Below are 14,927 nucleotides of genomic sequence, written 5' to 3' on the forward strand. Positions count from 1 at the left end.
TGGGGATCATTCAGCCATGCAGGTACAGACTGTAGCAGTGCTAATTAGCAGGCTCTTTCTCGGAGGTGGATCATGCTCTACGTAGCCTGGAAAGGCATTCACATTAGCTGCCCCACAGCTGCCATCAAGTTTTAGAAGGGCAGTGCTGGTGTGACGTGTTTTCCTCCTCAGGTGCTTGTTCTCTATGCAGCTGCTTCAATGGGGAGAGCTGAGATGTGCACCAGAGCTCAGGAAGGCAGTGCGTGTGCTGGCGATCTGTTGTGGCCATCTCATCACCAGAGCTGTGAGGGCAAGTTCAAGCACAGCTGCACAGCAATTAGTAAGTAGTGGATGATACTCTTGAGCTGAGTGCCAGCAACAATGTGTCGGACCACCATTGCTATTGCTTGGTTCAACCTCCTGGCTTCCAGCAAGTCCCTCATCAAATTATGAGACAGACAGGGGCATGATTGCTGTTTCCTCAGCAGGACAGGCTTGTCTGTCCTAAAGAATGGACCAGGGAGGGCAGAAGCAGCGATAAAAACAGTGGGTTTTTTTGTTTGTATTTTTAAATAGATTTGTCTTTTAGGTGCTGGGATCACTGATGACAGGCAGCAAAGCTAAATACTGGAATACAGTGAACACAATGTAAACAAAGCTGTGGCTTTATTGACTATAGAAGGAAAAGCTCCATGACCGTTGCTATAAATTGGCATGGTTAAAGTAAGGTGGGTGAAAAGATCTCTGGTTTAACTCTCATTCAATGCAGCAGGATGTTTGGCAAGGTCTGCTCACAACTGACCAGCAACAGCTGGCTACTGAGGAGCTATGGTAGTTTGGGCAGAAATGCAGCCAAGCTGGCTGTGGTGTCAGCCTGTTGGATCCCGGAGACCCACATCAGCTGGCAGCAGCATGAGGTGCGTCCAGAATTTAATTTTTAAAGAACATAATTCTTACTGTATGCTCTACTTCATTCTGGTGGGCTGACAGTGTCACTCTAAGGAGTGTCAGCTCACATGTCATACTGTTTTGTACCTAGTAGGACCTGCTGTAGATGTAGCCAAGATTTAAGTCATTCTCTGTATATACAGCTTGCCTGCAGCAAGGACTGGCTGTCTGTGGCAACTGACAGCATCGGGGAACCCCACACCGTACTCTCCATCCATACCTGCATTAGTTGTGGGTCCAATACATGACGTGGGTTTGGTTTTAGATTCTGGTCATGGACAAAATTACTTGAAGCTATACAAGGACGACTCAGGTGAAGCACAGCCTTCTGTGTGTGCACCACTTTCCTTAAGTGGAAGAAGGCAGGAAAAGTTCAGTGAAAGATGAGATGAGGCTGTAGTACGATTTCTCATCATCTGTCAGTCCTGCGTTGCCAGGTCTGATGACCACAGCCACATGAGTGTCCGCTTCCTCAGCTGCGTTTGCTTCTGAAACAAATAAGAGAGGGAGAGAATGGAGATGTGCTTTGTGATTTCACCACAGGAGGGCCCTTAAGGCTTGAACAGCCCCATAAAATGTGCTTTTAAAGGTTAAGACTGACAAAGCAGTGTTTGCAGGTGGCGCTGGCTGAAGTTAGCCAGCCAACACCCCTCCAAGCCTGTGGCCAGTCCTCACGAGCTCCCTTCTCACCCCAAGCACAGTAAGAGGCCCTGGGGCAGGCTCTGCAGGGACAAGGAGGTTACTGAAAGCTCCCACTAGCAGTGCTGCTTGGGCTGAGGAGAAGACTGAGACTAACTCCTCGGACTAAGCTGGCTCAGACCAATGTATCAGCCCATTTCTGTCAGAAGATGTTCCCAGGAAGGGTAGTAAGAGGCTTCCCCAATCTGGCTTCCTAGGAGTTGAGCTTCGAAGACCAGGATCAATATTTTCCTGCTGCTGTGCAGCAGAACCAACCACTGACCAACCATACCAAGCACAGCAGGCATCGCTGTTCCCAGGGGAAGCTGAGTGCAGGCCACAAAAACTCCTGACCCTGTTTGCAAATGGGGCACATCAACTGCTTCAGCAAATGATCCACTCTGCTTTAACACTCTCCTTGTTTCCTGGGGCAAGGACAGGTTTTCTGCTTGGCCTATTTTCCCTGACTGCACACACACAGATATCCCACTGCCCTGTGCAAGCCTGAATGCTTCAGAAAGGAGCACAGCAGTGGCAAGCTGGGTGCCCTAGAAGCAAGGAGGCTGCAGCATCACTGGGTGGCTGTGACAAGTCCTGTGAGACAGCAGGTCACTTACCTCGAGGGACATCAGTCAGGAAGAGAATGTTGTTAGTGTCACATCCTATACTGGCAGCAATCCTTCGGTAGCTCTCACTTTCTACCTTGGGACCTATTTTAGTGTCAAAGTGGCCATCAAAGAGCTGAAAGACAGAGAAAGGCAAAGGCTGGACACCATATGAGAAGCAGAGAGCTAAACTGCTGATAATTGAGGCTCCCACACTACCCCGCTTTTCCATCTGAGACTCTACTGACAAAATGTCACAGCACAAACAGCCATAGGGCGGGTCTGCTCTGTAGGTGGAGAAGCCATGAGGAAGATGGTAATGTTATCTACCTCTAGGATATTGCCTTCTGTAGAGTATCCAAACAAAAGCTTCTGGGCTTCAACACTCCCTGAAGAATAGATGTAGACCTTCATCCCAGCTTCCCTCCACTTCCGGATGGCTGGAACCACATCCTCAAAGACTCTGCAGCAAAACAGGGCAGCGGGTAAGGGCAGGCCCAGAGGCACTGGAGAATGCTTCCAGAGGGATGCACTGCTTCTAGAAGGACCTATGTATCCCAGGAATGCCTCAGAAGGGCAGGGAGGAAGTAGGATGTAGCAGACAGATGGGGAGTGGTGCTGGAAGAATTCAGTTTTAACCCATGCTCACAGAGCAGACTTCCCACCAGCACCATGCAGGCCAAGACCTGAGGGTGCTGCCCAAATAGACACAGGGCTCCCAACAGACACATAGGGAAGTGTGGGACTGAGTTCTGCAGGCTTGTCGCAACAAGCTGGCCTCTTTATCTCCAGTTTCTCAGTCGTGTACTCAGTGCTTTGCTACGTTATCTGTTTAACAAAAGAAAAAAGTAATTCAGTCATTTTATAGTGATTTACGTGTACGTGGAGTCAGCCAAAAATATTTTGAGGCTGCTGTACAGCACCTGCAAGGCCCACTCTTTGGATGCTGCCAAGCAGCACAGCTAAATCCACAGCTATTGAGCCACTGTAAGATAATTCTCTGTGTTTATAAGGCAGCAGATGGGAAGGCTGTCCTTGACTTCTCTGTGGAGGCACTGACCCTACCTATATCTGGATGAGTTCAGGGCCTGATGCAGTCCTTCCCCTGCTGGATACCAGGAACAGGGCACCTTGTGCCTGCTCCTTCACCATTACTCACTCTCCCTTCACCAGCCCCGTGGCATAGGCCGCTCTCCACATGTGTCCCTGCAGCTGCTTCAGCGCCGTGGTCTTCCTGTCCAGAGCCATCTGCCAGTGCACGTTGTCCACTACTGCTCGGATGACGCGCTCCAGCTCCTCATCCCCACTGCCACTTTCCAATGGGATCGGCACTGCTCCTTCCAGGCCCGAGTCCTCCTGGGCCTGGGGACGGGGAAAGTGAAGGGCATGGACGGACAAGGAGCCTCAGTGTGACCCAATGCCATGTGGTGCCCTCACCTGCTGCCTCAGGAGCCCCACGTCCCGCTGGCACTCCTCCTCCTCCCAGTGTGCACGCAGGTACTGCTCCACGTTGTCTCTGATGTAGGGGAACAGGGTCTCCTGGCAGCACACGCAGACATTAATATGGCAGCTCAAAAACCAAAACCAGAGAAATGCTGAAAGGGCTTTAAAACCTCCATCCGAGTGCTGGTGGTGAGGAGGGAGCAAGCAGGGCAGCGCTGGCACTGTGGCCACTGAAATCAGTGGGGCCACCATCATCACTTAAAAAACCCCACTAAAATCTGGAAATGCCACCAAAACTCCTCTAACCTACTGAACTGTCTAAAATCACCAAAATCGTTAAAAACTACCGTAATCATTAAGAGCCACCCAAATCCTTAAAGATTACCAGAGTCCCTGGAACTCTCTGAAATCCCAAAAACCACCTTGAAATCCACTATCTTCACTCAGGACCATCAGAATCACTAAGACCCATCGATGAAAGCCATCGTAGTCGATAAAAACCTACCAAAATACTTAAAATCATACATGCACAATAAAATAACCCCTCAAAGAGCCGCCCACCATAAAACCATCAAAATACCTAAACCCACCCCAAACCCAGTGGTACAGCTAAAATCACCAAAACCCACGCAATCACAAGAACCCTGGAGCCCACCAACGATCCTAAAACCCACGATTATCCTCGGAGCCCACCCAATCACCAAGGTTGCTAAAAACAGAATATGAATGCCACTCACATCACCCAAATCCCTGAACCCTATCAAAACCCAAATCCCTCCCGCCTCCGCCCGGGGCCGCGCACCTGCACGAAGGCGATGGGGGTGGTGGTGCCCTCCACGTCCAGCAGGATGGCGCGCACTCCCGCCGGCACCGGCAGCACGCCCATGGCGGCGGCCAGCGGAGAGCGCGGGAGGCGCCGCCGAGGGGGGGCGCTGCAGCATTCCCCGGGCGGCGCTGATTGGCTGCCGCTGCCGCTATATAAGGGCGGCGCAGGCGGTGCCCGGATCTCTTCCGCCGCCATTTTCTACCCCGCGCGGGTCTCCGTCGCTCTCCGCTCTTAGCCACCCCGCCATGGAGGACGCCACCGAGATGAGCGGCGGCGCGGAGGAGTTCGCCGAAGGTTCCAAGATCAACGCCAGCAAGAACCAGCAGGACGACGGGTAGGCTGCGAGACGGAGTTCTGCCCACACCCCCACCCCCCCATCTCTGCCGGCCGCGTGGGGGAGGGGGAGGTCGTCGGTGGGAGGGGGCGGGGCCTAGCGGAGGGGCGGGACCGCCTTTGTGTCCCGCGCGGTTGACCCAGTTGGCGCGGGGCGGGGCCGGCGGGCGGTGGTCGCGCGGCGTGACGTCAGTGACGGGGGTGGGGTTTCCCCGCGCTGCGTGCCCCGCCCACACGTGCCGCTGCCTCGCAGGAAAATGTTCATCGGCGGTCTGAGCTGGGACACGAGCAAGAAAGACCTGACCGAGTACCTGTCCCGCTTTGGAGAGGTTGTGGACTGCACGATTAAAACCGACCCGGTGACCGGGAGGTCGCGGGGCTTCGGGTTCGTGCTTTTCAAGGACGCTGCCAGCGTGGAGAAGGTGCGTGGATGGGCCTCGTGTCGGGGGGGGTAAGGGCTGTGCGTGGGCCTCGGGTCCTTTGCTGTGTGCTACGCACATCTGTCGCAGTAATCTGAGGGCTTCAACCTGTGCCTTCCAGGTGCTGGAGCTGAAGGAGCACAAGCTGGATGGAAAGCTGATCGATCCCAAGAGGGCAAAAGCCCTCAAGGGGAAAGAGCCGCCCAAGAAGGTGTTTGTTGGTGGGCTGAGCCCGGATACCTCTGAAGAGCAGATCAAAGAGTACTTTGGTGCTTTTGGAGAGGTAAGTTGTGGCCCCATGTAAGATAAATGCCGTTTTCCAAGGGAGTATTGCCTTAAAACAAGTGGAGAAAGCTGAGTTGGACTTCTCTGGAGCTAGACGTTGTTAAAACACAGTTTGTTAACAGCTCTGTACTGCTGGAGTGGGATAACTTGTTAGTGTCAGAAGTTCTGAACGCTGCAGCATCCTGTGAGTGGATGAGCTAACAGAATCATAACACCATTACGGTTGGATAAGATCTCTAAGATGACTAAGTCCAACCCCTGCCCATCCTCACCATGCTCACTGACTATGTCCCTCAGTACCACTTCTCCACTGTTCCTGGACACCTTGGGGATGATGAATCCACCCCTCTGGGCAGCCTGTGACAATGCCTTGCTGCTCTTTCAAAGAAGAAATCCTTTGTAATATCCAACCTGATGTATGTCCCTGTGGCTGGATGTCCATAGCAGATGGCCTTGACTCTGTCAAAGTAATATTGCAAGTCCAAGTAGAATGTGCTGTAAATACAGCCAATGAAATGTGGATTGAAAGGTGTTGGCACAGGTTGTGTATTGATTTTCACGCATCGATACCTACTTCTCATTACAGATCGAAAACATTGAGCTTCCCATGGACACAAAGACAAATGAAAGGAGGGGCTTCTGCTTTATCACATACACAGATGAAGAGCCAGTAAAGAAGTTACTAGAAAGCAGATACCATCAGATTGGTTCAGGCAAGGTAGTGATGCTTTCTCACTAGTATGTGGAATGGGCAGCCTGTCAGCTTCCGTGAAGGCAGCTGACAGAACGGTCCTGTAATTCTTCACAAGTTAAAGGTTTTTTGTCTTAACAGTGTGAGATCAAAGTAGCGCAGCCCAAAGAGGTGTACAGGCAACAGCAGCAGCAACAGAAAGGAGGAAAAAGCAATGCGTCTGGTGGACGAGGCGGTGGAAGGGGACGTGGACGGGGTGAGTGCTCTGGTTATTGGAATTTGTGTAAAAGTATTGAAGGTGTCTGAAGCTGTTTCAGGTTGCATGTGAGACTTTTTAAAAAAAAATATATATATATATATAAATAATAATAATTAATATATATATGTATAAAGGATTAGTTTAAAAAGAATTATTTTCTTAAATTAAATTCCACTTTGGTTCTTGTAATAGATCTTGGAAGTAAAAGAATCTCTGCTTGCATTCGAGTGCCCAGATGACAAGTAAAACATAGATTGTTTTTGTAGACCTGTAGTTCAGTGCATAATAAAATGTCTAGTATAGCTAGTTATCTTTTTGTGTGAGGGGATGTTGGCTTGCTTGTAGGTGAGAAGTCATGAGCCACTGGCTAAAGAGATGGTCACTTGTCAACGCCTTGCAAAGAGGCCAGCAGTTATCACAGGTTAATGCATGTCAGGATTTACAAAGTCAAGCAGCCACAAGTAAGATGATGCAGTCAAACTGAGCTTGTGTTATAACCTTGTTCATGTAATTAATGATTTAAAAATGGAAGTTGGGAAAACTACAGGAACTTGGTTGTGCATGCTTTTGGTCTTTCCTCCTGAATGGCAGGAACTAGCGTGTTCTTTCATCTAATGTTTTTTTTGAGTGATTGGATCTTTCAGGCCATCTCTGATAGCCAAATGAGATTGATCAATTATTTTAGCAAATTAGTTATCTGCTGTGGGAAGTAAGAGGGTTCATACAAGTAGTAATTTTGGGAAAGAAAAATTATAAGCTAGATAAAGTGGTATGTGAAGACTGAGATAGTCACAGAACTTGTTATTAAATGCTCTGCCTGGTTTCAGGTCAGGGTCAAAACTGGAATCAAGGATTCAATAACTATTACGATCAAGGATATGGAAACTACAATAGTGCTTACAGTGATCAAAGCTACAGTGGCTATGGAGGATATGACTACTCTGGGTACAACTATCCCAATTACGGATATGGACCGGGATACACAGATTACAGTGGTGAGTGATTTTGATCTTCAAGATCATTTGTGCATCTTTAAACAGAGGCCTCATACACTGTTCTGCAACAGCTCTTTCTTGTAAGGCGTGGCTTGAAAAAGCCATTTTTTGGGGGTGATGTTCTGCATGAGAGGACTTAAGAAGGACGAGTAGATTGTTTATTTCAATACTTTTGGTGTGTTTTGTTTTTTTTTTCCTGCCGTGTTGCCAATAGGTCAACAAAGCACATACGGAAAGGCGTCCCGTGGTGGCGGCAATCACCAAAACAACTACCAGCCGTACTAAAGCTGTACCTTGTCCCTGAGGAAACAGGTGTGTACATGAGCGCGAGGTTCACTCAAAGTATGCTAATCTAATTTAAAGATCAATAGACAAATGAGTAAAACCTTGTATAGTGTGACTTTTTTCTTTAATTAAGCTTTTGTTAACTTAAAAATACCTTTTTTTTTTTAAAACCAGCTTTGCCTACCGTGTCTATAGATCTTTAACTTTGTAAAAACGTGACTTTATCTTCTTTAGTACTTCAGAAAAACATAAGAGTTTTTCTGTTTTGCGTTGTGTACCAGGTGATCTAGAGGAATAATTAAACTTATTAGAAGTATTAACAGGTAAAGTACTGAAATGGGTACAACTTAAGGAAAACAAGAATGTTATCTTCTAACTCTGACATTATACCTTGTTTGTACCCGCCAGCGGGAACTTCATTGCAGGCCGTGTGTCACCCTGACCACGTCTATCTCTGGGGTCGCACGTTGCAGGCAGAGCGCAAGGCATACACCAGAAAACGCTGTCCTGTGGTATGGTCTCTTCCAACTTCATGTACCAGCGTAAAGATTAAAGTGGAAAACTTCAGACTATGGCTTCTTTTTTTAATCTTTTTGGAGACTAAGTGTCTTAACTTAAATGGTTTTTTGCAGGAGTAAAAGTACATAAATGCCTTTACAGCTTAATCATTTGGTCTTCTGTTTAGTGTTGTATTTCAATTGTGGAACCTCATTTTAAGTGTGCATTGTTTAAGATTTAATGCTTGCTTTTTTCTTTTTATAGCTAATAGTGAAATCTGCAAACCAAAACGAACTTTTAAATCTGGAAAGACATTAAAGATCATATGCACGTGAACTGTTGGAAGTACACCAACCTGATCTGTTTATCTGTATGAACGATGGCTGTGCAAATAATGGGAAACCCCGTTTTGGCAGTGTTTCCAGAGAAAAATCTGATCCAGAGCCCAATAATTAGCCGAATTGGAATGCTTGTTGTTCTGGAACAGCTTCCCGAATGGCAGTATTCGGGAAGACAAATTATCAGTGGGTAACAAAACCTCTTGTGTTACCTTAAGATATATGCATATGATCTTTAACAGTGACGAAAGGAATATATAGAAGACTTAAAGCAGTTCATGAAAATGGACCTTTTAACAATTCTTGTAGTATTTTGCAGAGAGCTGACATATATTTTGTCTTCATTTTTAGGTAGAGATGCTGCAGCAAAGACACCTTGCAAAGCATCGGGCATCAGTGGAGGGTGGTCTTCGTGAGAGGAAATGACTATTTTGTAAAAGACTTTTAGTGTATGACACAACTGTGTCCAACTGTATATAGCGGCCGACTAGTTTTCTTTTATGGTTTTTACTTTCTTTTTTTTGCCATTCATGTTGCGAATGTGGAATTGTGTTTATACAAAGTTTATTTGTATAATTTCATGTTAAAGGATTCTCTAATAAATGCTTCCTGAAGTGAATATAGTCTTCACCTTGGCTGTGGACTAAGTTGTGTCTGAGTGGTATGAACAGACTTCTAATATGAGGAAGAAAGGTGGGCTCGTTGGTACTCACAACTGAGCTGTGGGGCAGGGATGCAGCTGCTATTTTATGATTCTGTCTTTGTTGTGGGTGTGAACTGCTGCTATGGACTAGGTCAGCAGCCGTTTGGAGCACAGCACCATCTATGCAAATGAAGATCGGTGCTCTTGGCACTCTTCCAGCTGTCTAGAAGGAGGGATGGAGTTTAGATGTTGCAGCGTTTCTAGTGTAGAGCAAAGGCTGTACTTCTCCACAGTTGTTGCGCTGGGGCAATCATCAGTTTCTGACTGATGACTCGGAGGTGGGAGAGGAGCCGTTACCCCCCCGTCACCAGGCCTGCCCCACTCCGCGCAGCTTGAAGGCAGACTGTAGGGTGCTGCTCGCGGTAACTGGGAGCTTTATCGCAAAGGAGCCGCGGCCGAAGCCCGCCATCAGCCCTGAGGCCTTCCCGGGCCTCCCGCTCCCGCCATCGTCTCCCGGTGCGGCTGTGGCGGTGGCGTCGTCACGTGACGCGCCCGCGCGCTCCTTCCGTCCGCCATTTTAGGTTGTGTCGGCGGCGGCGCCATTAAAATAAGGCGGCTGGGAGAAGAAGGAGAACTCGGGGCGCTCGGGCCGCCAGCGGGGCCGGCGCCTCCGGCGGGGGAAGCGGCGACGGGGCCGGCTCGGGGCAGCGGCGCCATGTCGGAGCAGCAGTTCGCCATGGACTCGGCGGCGGCCGGCCCCGGGGGCGGCCCTGCGGAACAGCCGGCGCAGCCCGAGGGGCTGGCGGGGAGCGGGGCGGCAGACGGCGACGGGGCGGGCGGCGGCGGCGGGGGTGAGTCGGAAGGAGCCAAGATCGACGCCAGCAAGAACGAGGAGGACGAGGGGTGAGCGGGGCTTCTGAGTGCGCGGGGCGGCCCGGTTTGTTTACATGGCGCCGCGGGGACTCTTTGCCTGCGCGGGGCTGTCCGTGGGGAGGTGCGTCGTTTTTAGGAGTCGGAACAGCCTAGAAAGCGCCGCTGCCGTGCGGTGCGGTGATGCTGGCGGTGACCGCCCCGCAGCCCGCGCTGGCTGTTAAAGTAGTTCGGAGCTGTTCGGCAAGGAGGGGTTTTCTGACCTGTCACTTGTCAGGGTGGGGGAGAGGCGGTGTTCTGACAGCTCGCCCGGACGCGGCGCTCCCTCGGTGCTGAACATGGGTATGATACGGTGTTCCCTGTGCGTCTGGGACTAGAGAGGGTTTTCAGCCAAAAAGGGGACACTTGTTCTTCTACCCTCAAGTTTTCCTGTTTGCCGACTGTGGAGCTGGGATATCCCTATGTTGGCGAAGGCCAGGGAACTTCCTGATGAGCCTGCAGCCACCGGTGTGTTCTGTGCTGCGTCTGACGCTTGACAGCTGTGCCTGCACACTTCTCAGAACTTAGTTTGGAAAAAAGCATGCGCTGCTGTGTCTCAAACTAGCTAAATTGTGCTTTGGGAAGCACCTGTATTTTGCTTGCTTTTCATGTCCTAGTGGCATTGCGCATAGGAGTTGGTTGTGTGCCCATGATATCATAGCTTTGATCTGGCCTCGGTTTTGCAATGGTTGTCCAGTTTTTGCTGTTCTTTTACTACACTTGCATATATATATATGCCCCATGCAAAAAAAAGAAGAAAAAAAAAAAAAGCCCTTTGGAAGGACATCGATTTCAGGCTCCTGTTTTTGGTCTGTCATGAGCTCAGTGATAGAAAGCAGAGGTTTGTAGCTCGTGCTAATTGCTCTGTTGATAGCTGTAAAAGAAATGCTTTGTATATCACATAGCACGTGTAGGTTTAGAAGGAACTAGCAGAGAATCAATATTCTCCGTCTGTGTATCAGAAATAGGATGTTACATTGTCAGCCTGATGTATGTTTTGCTGTTTAGAACAAAAACAAACACAGCCACTGATAAATCTGTGGGATTGCTGAGCCCTGCTAGTAGGAGCTGCTGTTTTTCCAGCATGGACCGTTTTTTCCATGCTGCTCCCCAAAACAGCAAGGTAGGATTTGTATGTTTTTATTTTTTATTTTTTTGTAGAGAGAGCTAGGAAAGATATAGAGGATTGGTGCTCCTGTTCACGAATTAAAAAAATTAATTTAGAAACACCTGAAGCTTTTGAACCCCACTCATACATCTGAGGTTTGTCAGAAGCTGTTGTTCTTGTTTATTTTGTAAGAGCGCAGCCAATTCAACAAGGAACAAGTTCACATGAGCAGCTTGGATTTGGGAGAGTCAGACACGTGGAAGTGCAACACATTTGGTGCAGGAATGTTTGCATGCAGAAAGTGGAGGAGATGGAAACCGGCTCACGTGGCTTCTCAGGTCTTCTGTAAGCTGCGTGTATCATTGTGAAATACATTGGTACAGGGAGGATGGGCAGAGCTTTGGAGAAAATGTTTGTATATGTCTCAGTGGATTGTACCTTTTACTTCTGAGCCTGCTGTAGAATCTTCTTTATCAGCATTAGAAGAGATCATCTCAAATGAATCCTCTCTGAATGGGTATATAAGCCACATGCCTGATGACTAGGGGCATTTTGTTCCTGTGCTCATCGGCTTGATTTTCAGTTGACACAAACCATGAAGTGCTCCCTTTAGGTGTTCAGCAATTCCTGAACTTTGTGTGCTGTACTACTGTTACAGGATGGCCGTGATTTGAGTCCAGGCTCCCAGTTTGCTTTTGTAATGATTCAACGTACCGGCTGTACCTGTTTTCCCAGCAGCACACGTCTTTTGGAAAGTTATTCTACTGATTATTTTGGATTATGTCAGCAGTTTACATCATGTCTGGTGGAGGAAAAATTAGCTTTGTGTGTCCAGTGCTTTTTTTATAGCTTCCTAGGGGAGGGGACCCAACTCCACTTGTGAATTCAGTTTGCAGTTTACTCATGTTGGTCAGGCAGGCTTATCAGTGCTTCTGTATACCTGTCCTGCCTGTGTCTGTTTCATAAATGGCTTTTTCGGGGGTGGCAGGGGGCCTGCAGAGGCCTGAATGGAACTCAGCCTGTGAGTCAGTGACTGAAGGGTGCAAGGAGGTGGTCTTATACCTTTTAATTGCTTCTTATGGCTTTTTGGGATAGCAAAAGAAACTAGTGTAGCAGAAGATTGTGCATAACTGTTGTATATGTGCAAGCCTATATCTAATCTGGCCAGGATCATTTAAATGACATCTTGAAAAGTGCAGACTTTCCTATGCGTATGTTGAGTGTTCACTGATAAAGTTCTGCTGTTTCTTTCTTCTTTCTCAAAAGTAAAAAGTTTTATCACGTTAACATTCTTGTATCAACAGGAAAATGTTTATTGGTGGCCTCAGCTGGGACACTACCAAGAAAGATCTGAAGGACTATTTCTCCAAATTTGGTGAGGTCGTAGACTGCACTCTGAAGCTGGATCCCATCACTGGGCGATCAAGAGGCTTTGGCTTTGTGCTCTTCAAGGAATCAGAGAGCGTAGATAAGGTAATATTCATGTAATTAAACAGCATGTTATTTGTAGCCAGTAAAGATATAACACACAAGTGATTACACGTAGTTTTTTTTGCAGTGGCCTGTTATAGGTGATCCTGGGATAGAGCTATTTAAAATGATGCTTATGGAATTGTTTTCTTCCTAAACCATCTTAGTCATGCTACAGTAGCTGGGAGCAGCAGCATTTCCTAAAGTATGCCTTTGAGAACTTGCAGGAGAACATGCTGCAACCTGCTGGGCTTTGCAGTTGAAAACTACTGTGGATAAAAATAGGTGCTACCCACTGCTATGAAAGGGGTAACTTTAAAAGAGCAGCAAGTTTTCATGTTGCAGAGCTGCAGGGTGAACACTGGGATTGGAGTCAGAGATTTTGATGCATTTGGGCTTTCTTCAAGCAAAAAATTAGCTGTGTTAGCCTTTCTAAATTACTCGTGACAGAGTACCCTGGAAGTGTGTCACTTTTGTTGATCTTCAGTGGTAGAGCACAGATAAAATGCTTCTTTGTGAATTTTGAGGAGAGAAGGATGGGATTGTCTGGTGCTTTCTGAGAAATGCCATGTCCTTATTTCCCTTGGGTGACAAGTGGCTTTGGTTTACTGGTGCAAGGCTTTGTTAGAACTGTCTGTGTCAGTGATCAAAATCAAAGAACTGTTTGGATTTGCACAATAGATGATGACTGGAATAAAAATATTGCAATTGAAGTGATGGCATTAACAAAAGGTATGGAATAAACTGAGCCTTGCTTGAAACCACAGTGAGTTGTATGGCTTGAACTGCGAGTAAGGCCTTGTTTTTATTTTCCACAGGTCATGGACCAGAAAGAACACAAGCTGAATGGGAAAGTCATTGATCCTAAAAGAGCTAAAGCCATGAAAACAAAAGAACCTGTCAAAAAGATTTTTGTTGGGGGCTTATCTCCAGACACACCTGAAGAGAAAATAAGGGAGTACTTTGGAGCTTTTGGTGAGGTACATGATGAAATAAACTGCTTGTATTTGTAGAACTTGTTCTGACTTCAGAAGTAAGCAGTAAAAAAAAAAAACAAAATCAAAAAACAAAAAACCCCAAGCACAGCCTCCTTTCTAGCTTAATGACCAGTACAGCTTCACATGACTTGCTATTCAGAACCTTACATGTGGGTTGGTAATGTAAACTGGGTTGGTGGAAGGAGAAGCTGGGATATGACAGACTCGGGAACTGATCTGTGGGATGCCTGGCTGTCTGTGCAGAGACTGGCATGGGAGGCACTGTTTTGGAGCCTGCTGCTTGGGTTAGCTGGGCGTGATGCTCTTCATCCACACCAGCTGATGTGCTGTTGCTCAGATTTGGACAGTTTGCTGAAATTCTGTGCAAGTCTGTCTCACTTTCTCTGTTCCCTGTGGTTTTTGATGGTATTCGGAGCTTAGAAGCTGTGCTTCGTGAGCTTAGTGAGAGTAACTGGAGTTGGCAGCAGCTCCTCTCCTAGTTCTAAAACACTACCATGATAACTCAGCTGTTGGTCAGCTGGGTTATGAAATGCCTGCCCTCTTACTCTGTGGTAGACTGTAACAACTATTTGCCTAAGCTGAGTTCTCACATGCCATTTGAAAGGAGATCTTTTTGTTTGCAATTAGGTATTGAAATAAAACTAACATTTGTCCTGTTTAGCATACATAATGGACAAGCAGAACCATGAACTTTTGCTAAGTTAAAAGTTTTTCATACAATGCTTGAATATTTAGATTTGCTAAAGGTTTGAAACACCTATTTACCCCATAATTAACTAAGTTAAAACTGAGAGTCAGCTTGAGACTGCTTATCCACCACTCACAGAATATTCTTTGTACACTGTGTTTTCTAAAAATTACTGAGCAGGCAAATGATAATGAGTTGGGTGAGAACAGTGTTTTGTGCAATTGGGAACATAATTTCTAGTGGTGATGTTTTTTTATTGTCTATGATAGTGATATTTATTTATATCTAATAATGTAAAGTTCATGGTGGAGGCACGCTGTCACCTAGTTGAAATAATTTGCTAACTGTAAATAATTTAAGTTAGCAAATCTGAGCTGTTAGAAATATTTGGAATATCTGCCATGGCAGGATGGAAGTTAACGCAACTGTTCTCTGCCAGGTTGAGTCTATAGAACTCCCCATGGATAACAAAACTAACAAGAGGCGTGGATTTTGCTTCATTACTTTCAAGGAAGAGGAGCCAGTGAAG

At 47.1% G+C, this 14,927-nt stretch overlaps 3 protein-coding genes across 8 annotated transcripts in view; 2 read left to right on the forward strand and 1 right to left on the reverse strand.

The window, feature by feature from the left end:
- Positions 1-628: 628 nt before the first annotated feature.
- Positions 629-4,674, reverse strand: ENOPH1 (enolase-phosphatase 1). The gene is made up of 6 exons (XM_010709709.4): positions 4,456-4,674; positions 3,648-3,749; positions 3,370-3,572; positions 2,541-2,673; positions 2,223-2,346; positions 629-1,415 (listed from the first exon to the last, which is right to left on the reverse strand). Exons 1-6 carry the CDS (start codon positions 4,672-4,674, stop codon positions 1,276-1,278), a joined length of 921 nt encoding a protein of 306 aa, XP_010708011.2. The 3' UTR covers positions 629-1,275.
- Positions 4,674-9,201, forward strand: HNRNPDL (heterogeneous nuclear ribonucleoprotein D like). Of its 3 annotated transcripts, XR_014882942.1 has the most exons (9): positions 4,674-4,813; positions 5,066-5,234; positions 5,353-5,514; positions 6,103-6,234; positions 6,349-6,463; positions 7,294-7,461; positions 7,676-7,773; positions 8,155-8,258; positions 8,934-9,201. XR_014882942.1 is itself a non-coding variant. In XM_085222585.1 (8 exons), exons 1-7 carry the CDS (start codon positions 4,725-4,727, stop codon positions 7,744-7,746), a joined length of 906 nt encoding a protein of 301 aa, XP_085078711.1. In that variant the 5' UTR covers positions 4,674-4,724; the 3' UTR covers positions 7,747-7,773; positions 8,155-9,201. The 3 variants fall into 3 exon arrangements, 2 of the variants coding, with proteins under 2 accessions (XP_085078711.1, XP_085078710.1); XM_085222585.1 differs by having other exon boundaries at positions 8,155-9,201; XM_085222584.1 differs by lacking the exon at positions 8,155-8,258.
- A 568-nt stretch (positions 9,202-9,769) lies between these two features.
- Positions 9,770-14,927, forward strand: part of HNRNPD (heterogeneous nuclear ribonucleoprotein D) — an 8,921-nt gene continuing 3,763 nt past the window's right edge. For 3 of the 4 annotated variants that reach the window (XR_014882945.1, XR_014882946.1, XM_085222597.1), the window contains exons 1-4: positions 9,770-10,128; positions 12,547-12,715; positions 13,531-13,692; positions 14,838-14,927. The exon at positions 14,838-14,927 is cut by the window's right edge and continues 42 nt beyond it. Coding sequence is in view for 2 of the 4 variants with exons in the window: in XM_085222597.1 (XP_085078723.1) it covers positions 9,941-10,128; positions 12,547-12,715; positions 13,531-13,692; positions 14,838-14,927 (609 nt within the window). In the remaining 2 variants the exon portion in view is untranslated. The remainder of the gene's footprint in view (positions 10,129-12,546; positions 12,716-13,530; positions 13,693-14,837) is intronic. The other variant, XM_085222596.1, reaches the window with a different exon arrangement.

This window comes from Meleagris gallopavo, chromosome 4 (assembly GCF_905368555.1).
Source record: "Meleagris gallopavo chromosome 4, MGAL_WU_HG_1.1, whole genome shotgun sequence".
NCBI classification, from domain to species: domain Eukaryota; kingdom Metazoa; phylum Chordata; class Aves; order Galliformes; family Phasianidae; genus Meleagris; species Meleagris gallopavo.